At 37.9% G+C, this 27,495-nt stretch overlaps 1 protein-coding gene across 1 annotated transcript in view; it reads left to right on the forward strand.

Annotated features, from left to right (window-relative positions):
• Positions 1–27,495, forward strand: part of LOC150090711 (uncharacterized) — a 257,039-nt gene that overhangs the window by 178,385 nt on the left and 51,159 nt on the right. The window contains exons 11-12 of the mRNA XM_090369985.1: positions 2,791–2,905; positions 10,114–10,238. Coding sequence (XP_090226111.1) covers positions 2,791–2,905; positions 10,114–10,238 — 240 coding nt within the window. The remainder of the gene's footprint in view (positions 1–2,790; positions 2,906–10,113; positions 10,239–27,495) is intronic.

Here is a 27,495-nt window from a genome sequence, read left to right on the forward strand (position 1 = left end):
GACAGGTATTTTGAACGAACAGAGGGGTGAAGTGGAAGTGGTTTTTTTTTTTTTTTTGGCTGATGCTGCATAAGCTTGCTTTCTTCCATCAAATGCCTCTACTAATGCTAATGCTAAAACATAGCTGCCACTTGTCTGACCATTTTTGAACCTGTTCACGTCATCCTGCAGGAGCACTGCTTGGCACTGGTCAGAAACAACAGTGGTCTATGAACCATACCTTGGGAGACCCCACTTCTAATGTTACACCAATCCAAAGAATATCCATTAATCACAACTTCCTTCCCTGCAATCACCTTAAAATCTTTTTAAGGTGATTGCAGGGATCCTACTATCCCACTAAGTAACATGTTCCAGCTTATACCGCAACCTTTCATGAGGTACTAAGTCAAATGCCTTGCTAAAAAAAAAAAAAAAAAAAAAAAAAGGTGCCTCCGTAGCCAGGTGGAAAGGAGCAGCATCGCGTAGCACACGCTTCTTGATTAGACCAGGGTTCGAGCCCGTCACCACCAAATACGGAGGATGCGGAAAGGTCAAGGGAATGACCACCGCATATTCCCGGAGCAATATGGCCTTAGTTGCTAAAGCTCCTAAAAATCAAATAACAAACCTTGCTAAAATCCAAATAAAGTATGTCAAAATTAGTCCCTACATCTAGCTCATTGGTAACTGTGTCAAAATAGCCTACTAGATTAGTCAAACATGATTTTCCCTTAACAAAACCTTCGTGTGTGTCCTTCAGAATGCCATTCTATCTAAATGTCCCTGAATTTCACTCTTTCATTGCCTCTAAGATCTTCCCTACCACCAAAGTCAGACTAACCAGTCTGTAGTTACCGACTTCTCTCGTCTAAGAGAATACTATCTATATGTATTGGTGATACATTGGGATTTCTCCAATCCAAAGGAATCTCCTCTGAGTCCAGTGATGCTCTCATAATTAACCTTAATGGTTCAATGCACTCTCTGGCCACCACCACCCTAAAAATTACTGGGTATATACTGTCAATTCCAGGAGTCTTACTTGTCTTTAGGTTTGAGAGTTTTTCTAATAAACAGGCATCTGTACTTTCAAAAATCACTAATTTCATGTCTCAGCCTCGCTTGCACAAACTCTCCTCAGCATGAAGGATCTTTCAACAGTAATGACTGATGCAAAGTGCCTATTCAGTTCATCAGCAACATCGGCTGTGTTATATAAGACTTTCTCACACCCAGTATACAAGGGTCTGATCTGATTCATTTCCTTCCGCTTTCTATTCACATACATGAAAAACTCCTTGTCCCCATTCTTTGCTCTCTTAGCCTGTTCTTTCTCATACTCATCCTTTACCTCCCTGACCTTATCTGTAACTTTCCCATGCTATCGCTTTCTGCTCTAATTAGACTGGCCAGCTCCACATTCGTCCATCTCGCATCCTCCTCATGCTATATTTTCTTAATTATATATGTGTTCGTGGCTTCTGTGATTATTGCTTTAAAGGTATTCCATAGTTCTAATGTATTTTCCCTCCCTCTGCAATCCACCCATTTTAAAAATGCCATGTAGTGCCTTAAACTGTCATAGTTCCCTTTTCTGAAATTAAAACCTGTATACTCCTAAACTATGACAACATTTTTCTTCACCTTCCAACTAATGACTGAATGATCACTACCTGCCAATGGTTCCTGTACTGTAAGCCCTGTGATTTCATCTGAATCATCACTAATGATGAAGTCTGAAGATTCTTAACCCTAGTATTTTCTCTGACACATGCTGGTACAAATAATAAAGATAGATAATAGTGGGAGTGTGTTATAGGCCAAATTATTTTGGTGAGTACAGTAAAATCGCTTACAACGAATACTGTTTTAACAAAATTGTCACTATAACAAAAATATTTCCATGTCCCAGCCAACTTACCTTATTACTAGTGCTTTGTAAGTCTTATTTGAACAAAATAGTTTTCACAAAAAATTCAATGCAATGAATTATTTGCAGTCTACCTATGCCTAAATTTAATGGTTTACAACAAAATAAATATTTTTTTGGATAATTATGAACGACACTTTGCAGCCCAAATTGTAAATGTGGTTATGGGAGCATTTGACAGAAGAAAATGTGGAAGTTTTAAAAAATACAGCAAAAGAGTTCAGCATTACACCTCTACATTTTCCATACTTTTAACTGAATCATTATGTTTCCCCCTCCTCCTCCTCCCTGTGGCATGTAACCAGTGCAGCATTCCTGCAACGTTTTTACACAAAAAAAGAAGAAAAAAAAAAAAAAAAAAAACAAGCCTCTTTTTTCTTCGTGATTTTAAGCTCTTTATTATTCTCACTTATATTCATGTAAGCTTTTGCTCAACTGGCAGAAAAAAGTATCTGAATTAGTAATCGAATTCAACTTTGTGAAAGTGGAACTTACATATTTTCAGTTGCACAAAAGTTGAATTTCCATATTAATGATAAAAAGTTTAAGCAAAAGTATAAACAGTCTTTATGGTTAACTATTTAAGTATTAACAATAGTAATTCTGTTTAAAGCAAATATGTTTAATTGAATGTGAATGCTAAAAGAGCAGTGAAATTGTTTTTCCATCACAAAAAACTGAAATAATTTTTAAGTATGAAAAAAGTTTAGTTTAATTTTAGTTTTTACACATTTTTTCATAGCACTTCGTTTATTTGACATTCTATAATTATTGCATTTTTGAAGAAACTAATTAAGGAATTATCAAAGAAAGCATACTTTCATCCACTAAATTTTTAAATAAATGATAAAGCCTAAAAGTTTGATCTATCATTATAGCTGTTCTGGAGAGGGAACTGGGGCATTCTGTTGCAGTGTGTATTGAAAGTTCTACAGCTCATAAACTACAAACAGTCTCTCTCATAAGTGTTTCAAAAACTCCAGAAGGAAAAAGGTAAAGTAATGTTGCTTTGAATATATTGCCAAAATTACATATATTTGCATGATAGCATATGGTAATTAGAAGAATACAAAAATAAGTCTTTGTATTAAAGTAAATAAAAGTTTTGTTTTTGCACAAATTGCTTAATTCCACATTTTTCTTGCCTGGTATTTATAATGATGGGAGAAAAATATTACATAAAATGTTTAAAAAAATATGCATTCCTTCTTGTGTTTAATAAAATTTGTATTTTATTTTCTAAGAAATATATTAAAAAAAGCATACGTTTCACAGTATGTTCCTCTTCAACTTCTTCAGTGCCTTGTTGCCTCTGCATTCACTTACAAACCAATTAGTTTGTAAACAAACTACTTTAAATTACAAACTAATTAGTTTGTAAATGAATATTAAATGATCTTCAGCATCTGGAGACTAGACACCTGTGGGGTGATCTGATTGGGGTGTTTAAGTCTTTGAATGGATGATTGAGAAAACTCAGTAATGATGGCATTTTTCCTCTTGCTCAGACTACATGCACGAGGGGACATAAATTCAAATGAATGAACAATGTTTGTATGATAGATGCTTTATAAGCTTGCTTGCTTTCTTGCAACGCAACATTTGCTATACTGTATACAGGTCTGGAGACCTCATTTCAAGAAGGATGTAGAGATGCTGGAACGAGTACAGAGAAGGGCAACAAGATTAGTGAATGGAACAAAGGGGTGCTCTTACGAAGAAAGGCTTAAGTTTTGCAAATTACAGTATCTGGAGACTAGGCACCAGTGAGGTGATCTGATAGAGGTGTATAAAGCCTTGAATGGTTTGAGCATGCTCAATGCTGATGGGATTCTTCCTCTTGCTCGGAATAATCACCTGAGAGGGCATAAATTCAAATTGAGGAAAGACAGATGTAGGATAGACGTGCGGAAATTTGCCTTTAGCCAGCGGGTGGTTGGTTGGTGGAACAGACTTCCATCCCTTGTCGTGGAAGTTGATAGCCTAAATAAGTTTAAGGCTCAGCTGGACAGGTATTTTGAATGAACAGAGGGGTGAAGTGGAAGTGGTTTCTTTTTTTTTTTAATTATTATTTATTATTTTTTATTTTTTTTGGCTGATGCTGCATAAGCTTGCTTTCTTGCGTCAAATACCTCTACTAATGCTAATGCTATACTAATACTAATAAATTTATCAACATACAAACTGAGGCACTGGAGAAGTGGTTGGGATTATTATCTTGAAATATGTTTTTGTATATATTTCTTAGGAAATATGTAAGTTTGTTCTAATGTCAAAAGAGGTGCTAACTTCCTTTACTTCAATGCTGCAGTATTATACAAATATGTGTAACATACTTGAGGATGATCATATTATTAAAAAAAAATTCCTAATTATCTTAAATACCTTTGGTAAAGATACTGATGAACTAGTATTTTCTGTGTTCTTTTTATAAGTCCTTAACTTAGTGTTAGAAACAGGAGAAATTATAAAGAGAGAAAATATGCCCAAGTAATTTCACTTTAACAGGGATCTTATGCTTAGATTCATTCACTACTTAAAAAAAAAAAAATAAATAAAATAAATTTATTTTGTAACTTAATTCTGCCTCTAGTAGGGTAGCTAACCATAGAAACATGAATCAGCCAGTGAACATTCATTGGTTGCTGCTAGGGATTTCACATGTTTTGATCCTGTCAGCAACTGTAGTGTAGTGTTTATACAGGATATCAAATGTTGCTTACAACTGAAGCTTCCACAAAGTATGCATTTACCACTGACCATTCCAGGTCTTAGTTTTAGATGATTTAAATAAACAAAATTATGAAAAGTCCATATAATAAAAGTACAGATGCACAATATGATGTCATTTTCAAGACAAAGTAAACTCTTCATCCATTCCAGTTTACTTAATTATATTTATTAATAATTAATTATTTAATCAATTTACTCTTGCTGTATTGTGAAGGAAATTTTACTTTTCTATTTTCCATATAAAACTGAGCATTATAGAATATCTACAGATATCACCTTGATAGGCCAACAAATGTCTGTCGAGATGGTTGCACATATTTGTTGAATAATAGTTTTATTATAAGCTTTGTAACATGTGTGAACTGGGTAAACAAAATTATGAATACAGTATTAACCTGATAATAATGCTGCAATTAATGAAATTTATTGATGCCATGTTGAATACATGCACACACAAAAAAACACTTGTTAATCAGTAAACAAATTTCTCGAAGATGTTTGCTATATCCTCAGCAAGGGTTATCTTCTGTCCATTAGGTGATGTTGTAGGAAGGAATTGATGGAAAATTTCCAGTATCCTTAGCAAAGGATGCAAAGAAAAACAACAAGGATTTCTTTACTTATATAAACTCTAAAAGAAAGGGGATGAATCAGATTGGTCCACTTGATGTTGGTGGTTCAACTGTTGATGATCCTGCTCATATAGCTGACAAACTGAATGAGTATTTTGCATCTACATTCACACATGAGGAATTCTGTAAGGAGGGGGAAGGATAGAAGTTTACTAAACTCTAACAAGGAGCTAAATGATTTTATAATAACGGAGAACAAAAATGGAGGAGAAATTGTTGAAGTTAAACATAAAAAAGGCGCATGGGGCAGATGGAATCTATCCAGTTATATTGAAGGAGGCAGCGAAGGATGTAAGCAAACCCTGAGTCATAATTATGAAAGTATCCTTAGATTAAGGGGAGGTCGCTATCAACTGGAGATGTGCAGAGGTATCCCCAATTCACAGAGGGGATTCAAAGGGTGACACAAATAATTATAGACCTGTTAGTTTAACTTCTAAAATAATGGAGTCACTGGTTAAAGAAGTGATGCAGAATCACCTAGACAAGACTGCAGTAATAGTTCAGACACAGCATGGGTTTGTTAAGGTGAAGCCTTGTCTGACCAATTTGATTGAATACTACGATGTGGTAACAAAGGAACTGGATGCAAAAAATAATTGTGATATCATATACAGTCAGTCCTCGTATAGCACGATAGTTGTGTTCCTAGAAACCCTTGTGCAGTGCAAAATCGTGCATTATAAATAACAGACCCTATGGGAAAAATAGGGTTAGGTGCGGACCACCCAAGATTGAACACACGTTTGTAACCAAAACATTATCAAACACAATAAATAATCGTAATAAAATGCGTATTTTATTTTGACTATTACTTAATAAAATATTACTAATGCTTTTGCTTCTGTCGTAAGCAGACTTGTTCTTTGTTTGATCTTTTATCCAAATAGATGACAGCCGTTCCATCTCTTCCAATTCTTTGTCCTTATCTAATGGATTTTGTTACACTTTGAGTTGTTCCTTCTCTGAAAGTTTTTATTTTCTCTGCATTCTTTCTAATTCTCGGCATTGCGTCATTTAGGCCTGTAGCATGTGCCATATTGCATGGTCTTCCATTTCGCTCAAAGTGTTTCATAATTTCATATTTTTTCTCTATTGACAGAGGCAGACTGGCCATAAGCCTTACTGGGCCAGAGGCCGATGTGTTTTGGCTATAAACGCTAGTGTGAGGCAGCTACAAATTTTCCCGGGTAAGAATTTTTGACCCAGTCCGCCTCTGTCTATCGATATTGCTTTTATTTTTCTCTCTGAATCTATAGTGTCTTCACCAGGACGCTTCCTTTTCACACATTTTAAGTATTTTACTCATTTTTAGGGAATAAAGCACAATTACAAAATGAGGGGCATGCTTGATACACACAAACAAAGCTGCGCTCGTGTAGCAACTGAATAAACAACACTGTAAAGGCAGAGACACACTATTAATTTTACAGTGTTGTTTCTAGAATGAGTACAGAGAAGGACAACAAGATTGGTGAGAGGAACAAAGGGGTTCTCTTACCAGGATAGGCTTAAATTCTGCAAGTTGCAGCAACTGGAGACTAGGCACCTGTGAGGTGATCTGATTGAAGTGTACAAAGCCTTGAATGGTTTGAGCAGGATCAATGTTGATGGGATACCTCTGCTTGCTCAGATTAAGAACCTGAGGAAGCATAGATTCAAATTGAAGAAAGTCAGTTGTAGAATAGATGTGCAGAGGTTTTCCTTTAGCCAGCGGGTAGTTGATTGCTGGGATAGATTTCCATCTATTGTTGTGGAAGTTGATGACTTAAAAAATATAAGGTTGAACTGGACAAACATTTGGAGTGATCGAATGGGTGAAATGGGAAGGGTTTCCCCCCCCTATAAAGAACAGTCTATCTGGTTTCAAAGGTTTGAATTAAACTGAAATAAACATTGCCTGCACTGGGAAGAATTTCACTGAAGTAAACAAACTGCATGATTAACAATTTTTATAGTTTAATATCTACCATCCCTTTCCCAAAGTCAGGAGGAAGGAGGCTCATTAAGCAATGAGCTGTACACAAGTTTTTGACTGGCATCACAGTTTCAAAGAGTGTATGGGAGTCTTGCAAAATTGACCTACAATGTGGACTGCCCTCAACTGCAACAAATGAAATCTGCAAACTTTGATACAAAATGGTGAAAGATTAATCACTAAAGAATCACATATCCATCAGATTATGCCATTCCATTTTAATGAAAACTTGGAACATGTATCACATTTCTGCAATGTTTGTTGGTGCAGCTGTTAATAAAGAAACAGTGGAAACACAACCAGCAAGACACTTCTGATTTGTTTAAATGTGTGGGGGCTAAAGGATAAGACATTTTTGAAATGTATCAAAGCTGAAGATGAAATATGGGTTTATGGATGTGACTCCCATAAGCAAACAGTTGTCAACCCGGTGGAAAAAGACTCCTTCCTCCCCCACCCCACTACCATCCAAAGAAGATTGGCAAGTGCACAACAAAGCGAAGGCAGTGTTGCTAGCATTTTTTGAGGATGTTTCCTACTACAAATACATTCCAGAGGAACAAGCAATTAATAGGGAGTTCTACACCAAAGTTCTGCGACACCTTCATGATGCACTTTTAAGAAAAATACGTGGAACTTCAGAGAGTGGTTGCTTCACTATGATGATGTGGCATCACATTTATTTCTACATTTACAGTTTTTTGGCCAAACAGAATTCTGGGGTCTGGCAGCTCATGTGTGTGTGTGTGTGTGTGTGTGTGTTTCTCACTGAAAACATCTCAAAAGGACATCAATTTGATCACTTATAAACAATAAAACATATTAAGATAGCTGGCTTTTTCAGCCTCACAAATGGCTTTCCAAAAATTTTTCCAAGAGGGAAGATTGTTGGACTGCTTGTTGCCCCAGAGGGACACTATTTCAGAGTAAAATTGTTGCCCACCCTCTTAAGTATGCATATTGTCACTATATTATAGCAGTCAGGACACTTTTTGAACAGCCCTCATTGCTTAAAAATCTTCATTTTTATGGTTAATTCTTATGTTAGAAATTTAAGGGAATGCATCCATTTACTTTATAATAAAAGGGCAAATGATTAAAATTTCACCTTAGATACAATAAGTTTCTTACAATTTAACATACAGATTTCTTACATATAGGCATTCATTTTTAACATGTTGATTGTACCCAAAAATGTAGCAAACGCAGTGGTGGTGGTATTTGCGCACTTCTCAGGTATACCTGAGAGATGCACAAATTTATTTTTAATTTCTGTAAAAGGTTTTGCATTTTTTGAATTCTGCTTGGAGAATACCAATATTTAATCTTTCTCAATTGATTTTTTTTCTGAAAAAAATTGCAAGCAATACTTATTGCATGTAATTTTCATAAGTAATCTCCATAAAAATGAATCTGTTAGTCTCGTCCATTTTCCATTTGAAAAGGCTGTTAATCACGTGAAATTTCAAATGTGGACAGGTGCATTTATTTATACATACACATATAGTACTTTCAAGAAAGCTAACGCGCGCGCACACACACACACAGGAATATATGGATAATTTGGTAATTGAGTTATGTAAAACACTATGAGATATATAAAGAGAGAAATAAACCTAATGCTAGCCAAGGGTGCAACAGCCAAACTGAGCATACCAATAGAACTTGTTATGAGCCAGGCAAACAGTAAAGCTCCAGTAGGAGCAAAAAGAAATGGGTTGGCCAATTAAATAGTGGGAAACAGTAAGAGTGCTGTGAGCTAAAACAAAGAGAAAGCCCTAAAAAATGATCTACGTATAAAGCTAATATAATCAAATGCTAATTATTAGCAATAGGATACATTGAATGGTACATTAACATGGGCTAACACCATTCATTATATCTAGATAATAATTAGCAGAAGCTATCTGTTGCTGATTGTTATCTACCAGTTATCTGCCAATAAACTACTAACAGGTTAGTAGTTTACTGGCAGAATGACAGCTGGCTCAGCAGACAACAGCCAGAACCATACAGATACAATCCAAATTCTCTACATACGGCAAGGGAGAGTTAGAAGTGGTATGCAAAAAGGTACCCAAATTGTCCACAAATTGTTCTATAAAAGTTAATGGTGTATAAAAATTTGAATAAGAAATAAAAGGCATAAAGAAAAGAGGATAGAGTCTGCCAGTAGTGTTCCGGAGTATTGTGTCAAAAATTACTTTATTATATAGGTGCTATTATTCACCTCCATTTTGGAATTTTTTTCAAAATTTATTTCAGATTTTGCCACACCAAATTAAAAAGTTACGCACGTTGCTTCCTGCAGGGTTGTAGACATCTTTAGTGAAAATCATGTTTCATACTGTCACCTTTATTTATGTGAAAAACAATAGCAAATGTTTCAAAAAACAATTCATGGGAAACAGTAGATGTTTATATAACTAGCAGGAGAGGATAAACAAATAACCTTTAATTGTAAACAAACACAATTCAAGAGCTATGGGAGTTTCAGCACCTATCAAGTTTCCTGCTACTCTTCACTCAAATAATTGCAAAATATGGTGACACCACACCAGACAAGTGGATGCATTTAATTACTTTGAAAAACGTCATAAAAATCACTTCAGAAACTATTGAGATAAAAGTTCAACTGTGTTTAGATGGTTGGAAAAATTTTCAGATTTTGAATTGTTAAACTAAGGGTGATGCTGGCTGGTGTAGCACCACTACCAGATTAAATTGTGCTGCAACTGTCCTAATTATTGAACTATCAGTAAACAATGCTCACTTTTTCTTCAAAGTGTTTTAATATTGGATGAAAGTTCTACTATAATTGCAAATATTTTAACCACTCTTAATTTTTTTTTTTTTAGTCTTCCATCCTTTGCTGCTCTTAGCAACCTCAACAGCACTACCCTACCTGCAAGTTTTGTATTAAAACTTCCTAATCCAGTTCCTATGGCTGTAGGCTTAGTTCGCAAGATTCAAGGAGTTACAAGTAAGTGATTATGTAAGTTAGTCAAAAAAAATTTTTCTCTCTCCTCACCAATACATTTTTCTCTCTCTCCTCAGCAATACATTTGTTTTTCTGCATTTCACATGAATGTGAAATGCAGAAAAACAGCTATCAATTTACAACATAAAATTATGTAGTTGTAATACTCATCCTGTTAAAAGTTTGGTATTATGTCATTTTTATAAATATTGTTTAGGAATAAGAAACTTTTCTGAAGTCAGTTAACAGTGAAGAGAAAATCAACACGTGAAGCATCTAAGATCACCTGCTAGGCTCTCCTTTACTCAATCATTCCATAGTGTGAGTATGGAGAGGAAATAGGTCCAGTGAATGACCACAAAGTACTTAACACAAGTTATTGCCATTAGTGAGGCCCGTCAAATATTTTCATACCTTTCATGCTGACTCCACAGTTCCTTATCCCCATTTCATGAATAAATTTTTGATATAATATATGATGAATGTTTTATCCATGCCTAGTAGGCGTGGATAAAAAATTAATGTATACAGGCAGGTAAAAGTTCATCTACATTTAGAAAGGTTCCATCCTAAATATTTTTTTGCATCCAGTTCGATCAAAAAGGAACTGGATGCAAAAAATTATTTTGACAGCGTATATGAAAAGACTTAAAAAATTTGAAAAAAGAAAAGCTTTTAATACTGTTCCACATTAAAGACTGCTGAATAAATTGACACTGCATCATTAGGGGGAAGTTACTGCTATGGATAAAGGGATGGGTGATTGGAAAATAACAGTGTGTTTATCAGTGAGCACTGCTCTTCTTCGACTAAGTTGAGGCCCTCAGGATTCAGTAATAGGTCAGTTGTTGTTTTCAATATTTATTAAGCTATTGATGGAAGTTATCAAGTTTAATGCTTAAGTTTGCTAATGAAACAAAGGTTTGCAAGGTGGTTAATTCAATAATCAGGGCATGCTACTCCAGCAAGACCTTTATAAATTATGTAGAAAGACTGAAAGTGGCATTAGAAAACATTGACAAATGCAAGGTACAGGTGACCCGCGCTTAACGCTGATAATTTATTCTGGAAAAACAGAGTGCTAAGTGAATCCGTGCTAAGCGAGTGCCGCATTCCCATAAGGTAACATATGTGTTTCTGAGTTGTGGTCGGTGCCATAGGATATTTCCTAATTAGCATTAGCATTAGTAGAGGCATAAGATGCAAGAAAGCAAGCTTATTCAGCATCAGCCAAAAAAAAAAAAAAAAACACACCACTCCCATTTCACCCCTCCGTTCGTTCGAAATACCTGTCCAGTTGAGCTTTAAATTTGTTTAGGCTATCAACTTCAACAACAAGTGATGGAAGTCGGTTCCACCAACCAACCACCCGCTGGCCAAAGGCAAATTTCCGCACATCTATCCGACATCCTTCCTTCCTCAATTTGAATTTATGCCCTCTGAGGTGATTATTCTGAGCAAGATGAAGAATCCCATTGGCATTGAGCATGCTCAAACCATTCAAAGCCTTATACACCTCTATCAGATCACCTCACCGGTGCCTAGTCTCCAGACTCTGTAATTTGCAAAACTTAAGCCTTTCTTCGTAAGAGCAACCCTTTGTTCCATTCACTAATCTTGTTGCCTTTCTCTGTACCCGTTCCAGCAGCTCTACATCCTTCTTGAAATGAGGCCTCCAGACCTGTATACAGTACTCAAGATGTGGCCTAACCATTGCCTTATACAAGGGAATAATCACCTCCTTATCCCTGCTAGAAAAATTCCTGTATATCATTGACAAGACACCATGAGCTACTCTTGCAGCTCGTCTGCACTGCTCAGAGAACTTCATATCTGCCTGCACAATTACCCCCAGGTCCTTTTCATTCTCCACCACTGTCAGTGTAGTACCGCAGAGTTTGATACGTTGCTCTGGGGTTACTGTTTCCCATATGTAGTACTTTACATTTGTCAATGTTAAACTTCATTTGCCACCTCTCAGCCCATCTGTTCAACCTTACCAGATCCTGTTGCAGCAGCATAGCGTCAGTAGTGTCCTTAACAACCCTGCCAACCTTTGTATCATCTGCAAACTTGGACATTAAACTTGATATCCCATCATCAATATCATTCATAAACACCAAAAACAACAACGGACCCAACACTGAACCCTGAGGAACTCCACTAATAACATTAGTCCACGTTCAGCAGTGTCCATTGATTACCACTCTCTGTCTTCTGCCACTCAACCATCCCCTTATCCATAGCAGCAATTTGTCTCCAATGTCACACTGCTCCAATTTGTGCAGCAGTCTTCCATGTGCAGCAGTATCAAAAGCCTTTCTAAGATCCAAGTATATAATATCAAAGTTATTCCCTGCATCCAGTTCTTTTGTGACTACATCATAGTATCCAATCAGATTGGTCAGGCAAGACCTGCCCTTAACAAAACCATGCTGTGTCTGAGCTATAACTGAATTCTTGTCTAGATGATCCTGCAGTGCTTCTTTAACCAGTGCCTCCATTAATTTACCTGGAACAGAAGTTAAACTAACAGGTCTATAATTACTTGTGTCAGCCTTTGATCCTCCTTTGTGAATTGGGGTTACATTTGCACATCTCCAGCCTATGGGTACCTCCCCTGAGTCCAAAGAAGCTCTTATAATTATGGCTAGGGGTTTGCTTACTTCCTTTGCTGCCTCCTTTAATATAACTGGATATTTCCCATCCACCCCAGGTGCCTTTTTTATGTTTATCCTCAACAATCTCTCCTCCACTTTCCTCTCAGTTATTACAAAATCATCCAGCTCACTGCCAATGTTTACTTTACCTACATCATTCTCCTTCCTGAATAACTCCTCATGCGTGAAATTAGATGCAAAATACTCGTTTAGATTGTTAGCCACCTGAGCAGGATCCTCAACTGTTGAACCATCAATATCCAGTGGACCAATCTGATTCATCCCTTTCCTTCTTGAGTTTAAATATGTAAAGAACTCTTTTCTGTTTTTCTTTGCATCCTTTGCCAAGGATTTTTCGTAGTCTGCCTTTGCCTGCCTAATCTCCTTTGTGACTTGGTTACAGACCAACTTATATCTATCATAGGCTTCCATGTCACCCATTAATTTGTATGTATCCCATGCATTTTTCTTCTCTGCCACATGTCTCATTAGTTCATCTGACAACCATTTAGGCCTAAACCTTGAACAATATTTCTTAGTTGGTATGTAAAGCCTGGTAGCCTCCAAGATTAGTTCCTTGAATGCTTCCCATTTTGAGTTTGCTGTTGGTAACATCATCAGTTGGTCCCACTGTATAGAATTTAAATACTGTCTCAGACCATCATAGTCGCCTTTACGAAAACAAAAACCCTTCCCTTTACCTCTGATGGTAGTTACCTCCTTGAGTAAATCCCACTTGAACACACTGTGATCACTGCCACCTAGTGGTTCATTTATCTGCAGATTCTTAATGCATGAAGAATCACTACTGATAATCAGATCAAGAGTATTGCTCCCTCTTGTTGCCTCACGAACATGCTGATGTAGAAAACAATCATCCAATAAATCCACAAAAGCCTTGCTAGTGTGCGAGTGACCAACCCACAAATTCCAGTCAATATCTGGGAAATTAAAATCCCCCATTATAAGACTCTCTGATTTACTGGCCCACTCTATTTCCCTGTACAATATCGTATTATACTCATCAGAGTCATTAGGCCTATAGCACACTCCTACTCTCAATTTTGATTTCCCTATGCTTATGTCACACCAAACTGACTCGACACTGCCCTGTCCATCGATGTCGACTGGCTTCACTTCCTTGGACTTTATGTGTTTCTTAATTAATAGCATAACCCCTCCTGTCCTGTCTATCCTTTCTATACACATTGTATTCCCCAAATTCCAGTTCCGCATTACTTATATCTGTGTGACACCACGTCTCTGATATCCCAACAATATCTGCCTTTGATGTTTTGAGCAATACTTCAAATTCATCAAATTTATTTACCAAACTCCTAGCATTGGTGTACACGCAGGTATACATGCACCTGTTTCTATTCTTAGCTACCCTAACACAACCCATGTGTTTACTTGTACCGCAATGACCCCCAGCAGTCTCTGAAATATCCTGGATCTTGTTTTTCAGGCTTCTGCTCATTTCAATAGAAGCAGTGCAAGAATCACTTCCACCTCTGCCAGTGGCTACTGTTAATCTATTAGTCCTTGTATCCCCCCCAACTAGCAGTTTTCCGACCCACCTAACACTGCCTCGACAGCATCAGCAAAAATTCTTGCACCCTTTCTATTTAAGTGTGTCCCATCCCTGTAGAAGCAATCTCTCCTGTTAACAAGTACAGTCCAGGCTGAAAAAAATTCTACCCCTTGAGCCTTGCACAATCCCTCCAGGGCCGAATTGATCGACAAGGCTCTCATCATATACTCCCTCCTATCGTGTCTAGGCAGAATTGCAGACACTTTCAAATTCAACCCTAATTCACGGCTTTTTTTTCAACAGTGACCTCTACTTGCTAAGTAATTCCGCCGCTAAGTAATCAATAATAAATGGTAGTGAAAAGATGCACAAATGTCAGTCAAAATATTTAATATTCAAATATTTGTATATATAGAATATTCTACGTTACATACGTATATATTTATGTAGTAACTACTTATGTATCAAAACAACTTAAAATTCCAATTAAAATCATGAATTTAATTGATTTAATTTAACTGATGAATTTAATCATGAAAAATGTGTCAATTTTGTGTTGTACTTTGGTCTTCTTCCTGGCAAACTAAAAGGGGTTTTAATTTAAAGTCCCCCGCAGCATTACCACCCAACAATAAAGTCAACCGATCCTTCACCGCTTTGAAACCTGGCATGTGTTTTGCTTCTTTCAATATGAAACTTCTTTCAGGCATTTGTTTCCAAAAAAGTTCTTCTTCATCTATGTTAAAAACTTGTTGAGAAGTACAGCACATAATACCCCTCTTGATTAATTTTAACAAGTTCTTTTTTGAAAGTTTTGGCTCCTTGATCTGCACTTCCGGTTCTCCCTGGATTTTAAATCTATTCAACCAGCCCTTAGTAGTTTTAAATGGTTCCACTTTTTTTTTTTTTTTTTTTTAGGTGAGCTTTCTTCAGATCATCACATAGGCTAATCTCTTTTATATATATATATATATATATATATATATAATATTTAACATAACTTAATTCTGCATCGCATATTATCTTCAATAAAATTAGTTGAAGTCTCTCCATTTCAATCATAATAGCCGGCCTAACCCTAGTTGCTTACAGTGGAACTTTCACTTGTCGTTGACCGGAATCGATTTGCTTCAAAATGTCTAATTTAATTTTCAAATGCAGTCTTTTTCTTACATTTGTAGTCTTCGTACTGCGTCCAGACGTTACTTTTTCATTCTTATTTTCATTTATCCGCCCTTATTAACTCTTCGAACATGTAACTGCGTTGGTTGCATTGATTATGATACAGTGTTCGAGTAAACTGTCCGTTACGCACAATGTCTAACACTGTACTGAGTGATGACTAGACTTTGGATAAATGCATATAACACAAATATTACAAGCAATATACTTGATAATTTTTTAAATATTGATCTCGGAACTACGTAACAAGTCACTGTACTGCAATTAAATTAACGTGTGAGAAAATTTCACTGGGCGTGGGAAACGTTTTAATACTATTTTGCTATCGACTCCATCAGATGAAACATTTTCGTTAAATATGCCAAAAATGCAATCTGTAGGCTGGTAAAAGAGTGTTATAGTGATTTGTGACAGCGTTATAGTCAGATATGGGTTTTTAATATAAGAAAAGCGTTATAGCGAATCAGCATGAAGCAAACCACATTATAACGAGGGCCTGCTGTACTTCATATGGGTAGCAGTAATCTCAGAATAACACACCAACTGTGTGATATCACACTGAGGGTAACGAAGAATGAAAAAGATCCAAGGATCATCATGCAGTCAGAAATTTTCTCCGAACAGAGCAGGACAGCTAATTTGATTTTGCCAACAGACATAAGGAGGTGATTATCCCATTTTATAAAGCAATGGTTAGGCCACATCTTGAGTACTGCATACAGGTCTGGGCACCTCATATTAGAAAGGTAGATCTCTAGGAACAGGTGCAGAAAAACATAACAAGATCAGTGAGGGGAACAAAAGGATGCCCTTACCAGGAAAGGCTTTGGTGGGTCTGCAAATTGCAGCATCTGGAGACTTAGACACCTATGGGAAGATCTGATTGAAATAGTTAAGGCTTTGAATGGATTGAATAAACTAAATCCTGATGGCATTCTTCCTTTTGTGCTGTAGAAGTGAATAGTTTGACAAGGAAGAACTACACAAATGGACAAACTGTATTCACAATCTCTGCTTTGTTTTACACATTATTAAATGAGTATACTCTTCTATTCTCTCTCTCTGCATGTGGTTTTAAGGAGTCATATGTCACACAGCGTACCGACTCTGTTTCACAGAAAAAAAATTTAATGACGAACATGAGTAGCCAAATTTGTTATGTTATCACATATTATTTGAATTTTTTTCCTTTTTTTTTTGTGAAGAAATAAAAAATATACAAACTAAAGTGAAGTAAATATATGAAAAGGTACCAAACAGGGAATCACATTATTTCAAGTCTTTCCATATAGAAACATTCCTAGAAGCAGTTCACTCAATTGGTAGAAAAATTGAATTGAATTCAGCTCAGGGCAATCTAAACTGGCACATTTTCGATTGCACTAAGGTTAAATTTATTATGAAAAGTGTAGTGGAATTTATATATATAAGTAATGATTCTTCTGAAATAATTCCCTGTGATATTCATTGGAATAAAATTTTGCTACACCAAAATGGTTTGTGCACCTCACAAGAAGTTTATTGTAATAAAAAAATTAAATAAGAATAAGCAAAACCATATATGTAATATGTGTAAACATTTTACTAGATATGTGTGTGTTTGCCTCAGGCTTGGATCAGAGTAAAAAACGTGTGTGTTTATTGTTATTTATGATTTAATTAATTTTTTATCATTGAAAAGCCCATAGCCATTTTTTTTTTTTTTTTTTTTTTTTTTAATTCAGAAAGCCATAGATCTAGAATTGGACATGTGTATTAAACTTTTTTCATTGTTTTCATGTCCTAAATTGATCCTGAAAGACTCATGTTGTGAAACTCTCTACCTCTACATAAATCTTAAATGCACTTGGAACTCTTTTTTTTATCAGTTGTCTTCCTCAATTGCTTATGATCAGTCATTTCAAAAAATTAAAGCTTGTAACTGAGAAATCCAAACTGAATTTCACCAACACCTGTGGATTGCCTTATAATCAACCATTTACCATGTTTGAACTAAAGCACTCTCTTACCAACTCAAGGAACAGTGCTGCTAGCCTTGATGGGATATACTATGTAATGCTCCAAAATTGAGATCAAAAATTGCTATCTTCACTGCTGAGCTTTTTTTTTTTTCAATTGAATCTTCTCCAAGCATACCTTCCCTAACTCCTGGCATCATTCCTATATACTAGCAATTCCAAAACCTGGCAAAGACCATTCTGTTCCTCACAACTACAGACTGATATCTTTTACCAGCTGTTTGAGCAAAACCCTCAACAAAATGATACATTGGCATCCCGAGTCCTGAAACCTGATACAGAACAATCGATTTTGATTCTGAAAAAAATCGATCATCATTGGATCTCATGATTAAAGCTGAAACAAACATCAGGAATGCATTCATCAAAAATGAACATCTCGTTATGATCTGTTTTGACATTGAAAAAACCTTTGATACCACATGGTGTTTTGGCTTATTAAAGGATTTACATTCCCTTGGCTTGAGAGGCCATTTACTGTACTTCATTCAAAATTTCTTTCAAATTCATTATCAGCAAGCTCTGTCTAAAAACATTATCCAAGAAAGAATCCTGCTGGGTTTTGTCCTCAGTGTCTCCTTTTTGGCATTAGAATGACTCATATGATTGAAATCATTCCTAAAACAGCAGGTTCATATCTTTATGCTGATGATCTCGCAATTTACTGTCATTCCAAAAACATGAACTATATGAGCAACAATTGCAAATATCGATAAATTGCATCCAGCTATGGATGACACAAAATATCTATAGACCATCTAGCCAGAAATTTACTGCCATTCATTTCTGTACCAAATGTAAGTTGCATCATAAACCTGATCTCCATTCAGACAATCATCCTCTTCCAAAAGCAAATAGTATTTATCTTCTAAACTATCAAAAGCATATTGAACAACTCCAGACTGCTTGTCAAAAAAAAAAAAAAAAAAACCATTCTCACAGCCTTACCAGCCACAACCTGGGGAGCAGATCATTGCACATGTCTTTGATTCTGCTAGTGAGAATGCTTTATGCTGACTGAACCCTATTCAACATTCAGCTCTTAGGATAGTTCTAGGCACTTTCAGAATATCTCGGTGCAAAGTCTGTATATGTCAAATTTTACCAATGGTATTAGTATTAGCATTAGTAGAGGCATATGATGCAAGAAAGCAAGCTTATGCAGCATCAGCCAAAATAAAGAAAAAATCCCCTCCCATTTCATCCCTCCTTTCGTTCCAAATGCCTGTCCAGCTCAGCCTTAAATTTATTAGGCTATCAACTTCCACAACAAAAGATGGAAGTCTGTTCCACTAGTCAACTACCCGCTGGCTAAAGGCAAATTTCTGCACATCTATTCTACAACTGTCTTCCCTCAATTTGAATCTATGCCCCCTCAGTTTCTTAATCTAAGCAAGAGGAAGAATCCCATCAGCATTCTGCTTGCTCATCCCAATCAACGCCTTATACACCTCAATCAGATTACATTGCAGGTGCCTACTCTCCAGGAGCTGCAATTTGCAGAATTTAAGCCTTTCTTGATAAGAGCACCCCTTTGTTCCACTCACCAATCTTGTTGCCCTTCTTTGTACTTGTTCTAGCAACTCTACATCCTTCCTAAAATAAGGCCTCCAGACCTGTTACACAGTACTCTAAGTGTGGCCTGACCATTGCCTTGTATAACGGGATAATCACTTCCCCTGTCCCTGCTAGCAAAATTCCTATATATCATTGACAAGACTTCCATGACCTGCCCTGGCACTGTCTGCAGTGTTGAGCGAACTTCATATTTCACTGCACAATTACCCCCATGTCTTTTTCACTTTCCACTTCCCTGAGTGTAGTACCACACAGTTGGTACGTTTCTCTTGGGTTATTGCTACCCATATGCAGTACTTTGCATTTGTCAATGTTAAACTTCAGTTGCCCAACTTATCTAGATCCAGTTGGAGTAACATACTGTCGTTAACAACCCTTCCACCCTTTGTATGATCTGCAAACTTGGACATTAAGTCTGATATACCTTCATCAGTATCATTGATAAATAAACAAAACAACAATGGGCCCAGCACCGAACCCTGGGGAACTCCACTAATAACATTTGTTCATGAAGAGCACTATCCATTGATTACCACTCTGTCGTCTCCCACTCAACCATCCCTCTGCCATTTTTCCTTTCCCAGTGCTTATGTCACACAAAACAGACTCAACATTGCATTGTCCACCAACATCAATTGGATGGCCTTCCTTAGATTTTGTGTGTTTCTTAACTAACAGCATAACCCCTCCTCCCTTCCTGAAATGAGAAGTCCCTAGCAAAGAAGCTAATGGGAATGCTGTGGCCCAGGGGAGAACTGAGGGGGGCAGTTGTCCTCTGAATCACAGCCTTGTAAGATGCACTATTTGCTTGATGTTTGCGGAGCAGTCAAGTATGGGACATGATACTGCCATGGGGGATGTCTTTGTGTGTGTGCGATGCAAGGAGTGTAAGGAGATAAGGCGACAACTCAGCGTTGTTATGGGCCTATATGAGAGCTTGAAGGATAGGGTGGATGCCCTCGAAGGATTACAAGTGAGGGGCCCATCAAGCTCTCAGCTGCCCACACCAATGCCAGAGCTTGCACTTGGTCATCGCGGAACACAGCGGCAACCCCCAAGGCAGAATGCGCTGGTCCCAAAGGAACTAGTAGTTGTTGGTGACTCTATTGTCAGGGAAACGGGAAACATGCTTTGTAAAAAGGATAGGTGGAATAGGACCAGGGTATGTCTGCCAGGGGCAAAAGTTGATGACGTTGTAGAGCGGATATCATCTTTTAAGGGCACAAAAGGTGATATAGTTGTACACGTTGGCACTAATGACATTAAGAGTAGGAGACCGGCGGAATTACTTGACAAGTACAGGTCACTGATGAAAAAAAGCCGTGAATTAGGGTTGAAATTGAAAGTGTCTGCAATTCTGCCCAGACACGATAGGAGGGAGTATATGATGAGAGCCCTGTCAATCAATTCGGCCCTGGAAAGATTGTGCAGGGCTCAAGGGGTAGAATTTTTTTCAGCCTGGTCTGTACTTGTTAACAGGAGAGACTGCTTCTACAGGGATGGGATACACTTAAATAGAAAGGGTGCAAGAATGTTTGCTGATGCTATCGAGGCAATGTTAGGTGGGTCGGAAAACTGCTAGATTGGGGGGATACAAGGACTAATAGATTAACAGTAGCCACTGGCAGAGGTGAAAGTGATTCTTGCACTGCTTCTATTGGAATGAGCCGCAGCCTGGAAAATAAGATGCAGGATATTTCAGAGACTGCTGGGAATCATTGGGGTACAAGTAAACACATGGGTTGTGTTAGGGTAGCTAAGAAAAAGAACAGGTGCATGTATACTTGTGTGTACACCAATGCTAGGAGTTTAGTAAATAAAGTTGATGAATTTGAGGTATTGCTCAAAACATCAAAGGCAGATATTGTGGGGATTTCAGAGACGTGATGTCACACAGATATAAGGAATGCAGAACTGGAATTTGGGGAGTACAATGTCTACAGAAAGGATAGACAGGATAGGAAGGGAGGAGGGGTTATGCTATTAGTTAAAAAACACATAAAATCCAAGGAAGTGAAGCCAGTCGACATCGCTGGACAGTGCAGTGTCGAGTCAGTTTGGTGTGACATAAGCATTGGGAGATCAAAATTGAGAGTAGGAGTGTGCTATAGGCCTAATGACTCTGATGAGTATAATAAGAAACTGTTCGGAGAAATAGAGTGGGCCAGTAAATCAGAGAGTCTTATAATGGGGGATTTTAATTTCCCAGATATTGACTGGAATTCGGGGGCTGGTCACTCACACAGTAGCAAGGCTTTTGTGGATTTATTGGATGATTGTTTTCTACATCAGCATGTTCGGGAGGCAACTAGAGGGAGTAATACTCTTGAATTGATTATCAGTAGTGATTCTTCATGCATTAAGAATCTGCAGATAAATGAACCACTTGGTGGCAGTGATCACAGTGTGCTGAAGTGGGAGTTACTCAAAGAGGTAACTACCATTAGGGGTAAAGGGAAGGAGTATTGCTTTCGTAAAGGCGACTACAATGGACTGAGACAGTATTTAAATTCTATACAGTGGGATCAACTGATGATATTGCCAACAGCAAATTCAAAATGGGAAGCATTCAAAGAACTTATCGTGGAAGCTACTAGGCTTTACATACCAACTAAGAAATATTGTTCAAGGTTTAGGCCTAAATGGTTGTCAGATGAACTAATGAGGCATATGGCAGAGAAGAAAAATGCATGGGATACATACAAATTAACACGTGACACGGACGCCTATGATAGATACAAGTTGATCTGTAACCAAGTTACAAAGGAGGTTAGGCAGGCGAAGGCAGATTACGAGAGATCATTGGCAAGGGATGCGAAGAAAAACAGCAAAGAGTTCTTTACTTATGTAAACTCTAGAAGGAAGGGGATGAATCAGATTGGTCCACTTGAGATCGATGGGTCAACTGTTGATGACCCTGCTCGGGTAGCTAACAAACTAAATGAATATTTTGCATCGACATTCACACATGAGGAGTTATTCAGCGAGGGGAATGCCAGAGGTGTATTCAATTCTAGCAGTAAGCTAGAGAATCTTGTAATAACTGAGAGCAAAGTGGAGGAGAAATTGTTGAAGATAAACACAAGAAAGGCACCTGGGGTGGATGGGATCTATCCAGTTATATTAAAGGAGGCAGCAAAGGAGGTAAGCAAACCCTTAGCCATAATTATGAGAGCTTCCTTGGACTCGGGGGAGGTACCCATTGACTGGAGATGTGCAAATGTGACCCCAATTCACAAAGGGGGATCAAAGGCTGACACAAGTAATTATAGACCTGTGAGTTTAACTTCTGTTCCCGGAAAATTAATGGAGGCACTGGTGAAAGAAGCACTGCAGGATCATCTAGACAAGACTTCAGTTATAGCTAGGACACAGCATGGTTTTGTTAAGGGGAAGTCTTGCCTGACCAATTTGATTGGATACTATGATGCAGTCACAAAAGAACTGGATGCAGGGAATAACTTTGATATTATATACTTGGATCTTAGAAAGGCTTTTGATACTGTTGCACATGGAAGACTGCTGCACAAATTGGAGCAGTGTGGCATTGGAGGCAAGTTGCTGCTATGGATAAAGGGGTGGTTGAGGGGGAGAAGACAGAGAGTGGTAATCAATGGACACTGCTCATCGTGGACTAATGTTATTAGTGGAGTCCCTCAGGGTTCAGTATTGGGGCCTTTATTGTTTTCTGTATTTATAAATGATATTGATGATGGTATATCAGGCTTAATGTCCAAGTTTGCAGACGATACGAAGGTTGGCAGGGTTGTCAAGGACACTACTGACACTATGCTGCTGCAACAGGATTTGGAAAGGTTGAGCAGATGGGCTTCGAGGTGGCAAATGAAGTTTAACATTGACAAATGTAAAGTACTACATATGGGAAACAGCAACCCCAGAGCAGCGTATCAACTCTGTGGTAGTACACTGACAGTGGTAGAGAATGAAAGGGACCTGGGGGTGGTGGTGCAGGCAGATATGAAGTTCTCTGAGCAGTGCAGACGAGCTGCAAGAGTAGCTCATGGTGTATTGTCAATGATATATAGGAATTTTTCTAGCAGGGATAAGGAGGTGATTATTCCCTTGTATAAGGCAATGGTCAGGCCACACCTAGAGTACTGTATACAGGCCTGGAGGCCTCATTTCAGGAAGGATGTAGAGCTGCTGGAAAGAGTACAGAGAAGGGCAACTAGATTGGTGAATGGGACAAAGGGGTTCTCTTACGAAGAAAGGCTTAAGTTTTGCAAATTACAGTGTCTGGAAACTAGGCACCAGCGGGGTGATCTGATGGAGGTGTACAAAGCCTTGAATGGTTTGAGCATGCTCAATGCTGATGGGATTCTTCCTCTAGCTCAGAAAAATCACCTGAGGGGGCATAAATTCAAATTGAGGAAAGACAGATGTAGGATAGATGTGCGGAAATTTGCCTTTAGCCAGCGGGTGGTTGGTGGGTGGAACAGACTTCCATCCCTTGTCGTGGAAGTTGATAGCCTAAATAAGTTTAAGGCTCAGCTGGACAGGTATTTCGAACGAACAGAGGGGTGAAGTGGAAGTGGTTATTTTTATTTATTTATGTTACTTTTTTTTTTTTTTTTTTTTTGGCTGATGCTGCATAAGCTTGCTTTCTTGCATCAAATGCCTCTACTAATGCTAATGCTAAGAATGCAGAAAACAGCACAACAGAAGACTTCTAAGAGAAGAAAAATGCATGGGATACTTACAAATTAACACATGACACAGAAGCCTATGATAGATACAAGTTGATATGTAACCAAGTTACAAAGGAGGTTAGGCAGGCGAAGGCAGATTACGAGAAATCCTTGGCAAGGAATTCTTTACTTATGTAAACTCTAGAAGGAAGGGGATGAATCAATTGGTCCACTTGATATTGATGGGTCAACTGTTGATGATCCTGCTCAGGTAGCTAACAAACTAAATGAATATTTTGCATCGACATTCATACATGAGGAGTTATTCAGCAAGGGGAATGCCAGAGGTGTATTCAACTCTAGCAGTAAGCTACAGAATCTTGAAATAACTGGGAGTAAAGTGGAGGAGAAACTGTTGAAGATAAACACAAGAAAGGCACCCGGGGTGGATGGGATCTATCCAGTTATATTAAAGGAGGCAGCAAAGGAAGTAAGCAAACCATTAGCCATAATTATGAGAGCTTCCTTGGACTCAGGGGAGGTACCCATAGACTGGAAATGTGCAAATGTGACCCCAATATACAAAGGAGGATCAAAGGCTGACACAAGTAATTATAGACCTGTGAGCTTAACTTCTGTTCCAGGAAAATTAATGGAGGCACTGGTTAAGGGGAAGGCACTGCAGGATCATTTAGACAAGACTTCAGTTATAGCATAGACACAGCATGGTTTTGTTAAGTGGAAGTCTTGCCTGACCAACTTGATTGGATACTATGATGCAGTCACAAAAGAACTGGATGCAGGGAATAACTTAGATATTATATACTTGGATCTTAGAAAGGCTTTTGATACTGTTGCACATGGAAGACTGCTACACAAATTGGAGCAGTGTGACATTGGAGGCAAATTGCTGCTATGGATAAAGGGGTGGTTGAGGGGGAGAAGACAGAGAGTGGTAATCAATGGACACTGCTCATCGCGGACTAATGTTATTAGTGGAGTCCCTCAGGGCTCAGTGTTGGGTCCATTATTGTTTTCTGTATTTATAAATGATATTGATGATGGTATATCAAGCTTAATGTCCAAGTTTGCAGACGATACAAAGGTTGGCAGGGTTGTCAAGGACACTACTGATACTATGCTGCTACAACAGGATCTGGAAAGGTTGAGCAGATGGGCTGAGAGGTGGCAAATGAAGTTTAACATTGACAAATGTAAAGTACTACACATGGGAAACAGCAACCCCAGAGCAACGTATCAACTCTGTGGTACTAGTACCACAGTGGTAGAGAATGACAGTGGTAGAGAATGAAAGGGACTTGGGGGTGGTTGTGCAGGCAGATATGAAGTTCTCTGAGCAGTGCAGACGGGCTGCAAGAGTAGCTCATGGAGTATTGTCAATGATATACAGGAATTTTTCCAGCAGGGATAAGGAGGTGATTATTCCATTGTATAAGGCAATGGTCAGGCCACACCTAGAGTACTGTATACAGGTCTGGAGGCCTCATTTCAAGAAGGATGTAGAGCTGCTGGAACGAGTACAGAGAAGGGCAACAAGATTAGTGAATGGAACAAAGGGGTGCTCTTACGAAGAAAGGCTTAAGTTTTGCAAATTACAGTGTCTGGAGACTAGGCACCAGCGAGGTGATCTGATAGAGGTGTATAAAGCCTTGAATGGTTTAAGCATGCTCAATGCTGATGGGATTCTTCCTCTAGCTCAGAAAAATCACCTGAGAGGGCATAAATTCAAATTGAGGAAAGACAGATGTAGGATAGATGTGCGGAAATTTGCCTTTAGCCAGCGGGTGGTTGGTTGGTGGAACAGACTCCCATCCCTTGTGGTGGAGGTTGATAGCCTAAATAAGTTTAAGGCTCAGCTGGACAGGTATTTTGAACGAACAGAGGGGTGAAGTGGAAGTGGGTTTTTTTTTTTTTTTTTTTTGGCTGATACTGCATAAGCTTGCTTTCTTGCATCAAATGCCTCTACTAATGCTATAATTATATTAACAGTAGAAGGAAGGGGTTGAATCACATTGGGCAACCTGATGTCAATAGGTTTAACTGTTGATGATTTTGTTCAGGTTGCTGAAAAATTGAATAGATATTTTGCATCTAAATTCACACATAAGGAATTCTTTAGGGACAGGGATACTAAAAGTTTATCAGACTCTAATGAGGAGCTAAATGATTTTGTGATAACTGAAAGGAAAGTGAAGAGAAATTGTTAAAGTTAAACATAAAAAAACTGCTTGTATACCCTGTACGCATGAAAGATGTTTTATTTTATGTGAAAACATCTGTGGCAGCACTAGAGTAAAACTGTTTAAAATTTTGAACGGTTTGATTGAAACTTACTTACACTACTTAGAAAGTTGATGTTGATCAAAACCTTGAAGCAGATTTTATTAAAGTCTGCTTTTTTTCGTTCTCTATGTTTTTGAACTCGTTCGTTTTCGACATGAGAGGCTTCTTCGTCGACTTTGAAGCTTTTATTCTTGCATAATATTACTGCCCGCTGCTTACTCTACCGAATAGACATTAGTGACTGATTTGGCGTCGTCAATTTGGAAGTGACATCATTTCAATATCTTAGTATGAACTTACTCTACTGAATCGAATACTTACTCTACCTAATCAACGTTAATGACTGAGTTTGCATCGCTAGCATCATTTAGGAAGTGATGTCATTTAAAACCTAACAGCCACTTAATAAGAAATGACGTCATTTGCTTCATTTCTGTAAAAAATTTCGTTACCAATTGGTTTTACTCCAGTGCCACCATAGATGTTTTCACATCAAAAAAGGTGCCTGGATTGGATGGAATCTATCCAATTGTATTAAGGGAGGCAGCAAACCCTTGGCCATAATTATGAGAGCATCCTTGGACTCTGGGGAGGCTTCTACATATTGGAGATGTGCAAACGTATCCCAGTTCATAATGGGGGGTCAGAATGTGACATGAGCAATTACAGATCTGTTAGCTTAACATCTGTGTGATTAAAAATAATGGAGTCACTGGTTAAAGAAGTAATGTAGGACCATCTAGACAGGAATGTAATTATACTGCAGTCACAGCATGGATTTGTTAAGGGGCAGTCTTGTCTAACCAATCTAATTGGATACTATGAGTCATTGACCAAGGAACTGGCTGCAAAAAATCATTTTCATATATACTTGGATTTCAGGAAAGCTTTTGATACTGTTGCACATAAAAGACTGCTATACAAAATGGAGTAATGTGGCATTAAGGGCTAGTTATTGCTATAGATAAAGGGATGGGTGAGTGGAAGAAGACAAAGAGTGGTTAATAATGGGCATTGCTCATCGTGGTCTAATGTTATTAGTGGATCCCCCCCCCCCCAGGATTCAATGCTGGACTCATTGTTGTTTTCAATATTTATTAATAATATTGATGTAGCTATATCAAGCTTAATGTCTAAGTTTATAGATGATACAAAAGTTGGCAGGTGGTTAATGATAGTGGTCAGAGTGAGCTACTGCGACATGATCTAGAAAACTTTGGTCGATGGCTGAGAAATGGCAGTTGAAATTTAACATTGACAAATGCAAGATACTGTATATGGGTAGCAGTAATCCCAGTGTAACTTATGAACTTATGTGGTACTATGCTCAGGGTA

The sequence above is a fragment of the Mastigoproctus giganteus genome, chromosome 1 (genome assembly GCF_048544385.1).
Source record: "Mastigoproctus giganteus isolate SK-2022 chromosome 1, ASM4854438v1, whole genome shotgun sequence".
Classification (NCBI taxonomy): Eukaryota; Metazoa; Arthropoda; class Arachnida; order Uropygi; family Thelyphonidae; genus Mastigoproctus; species Mastigoproctus giganteus.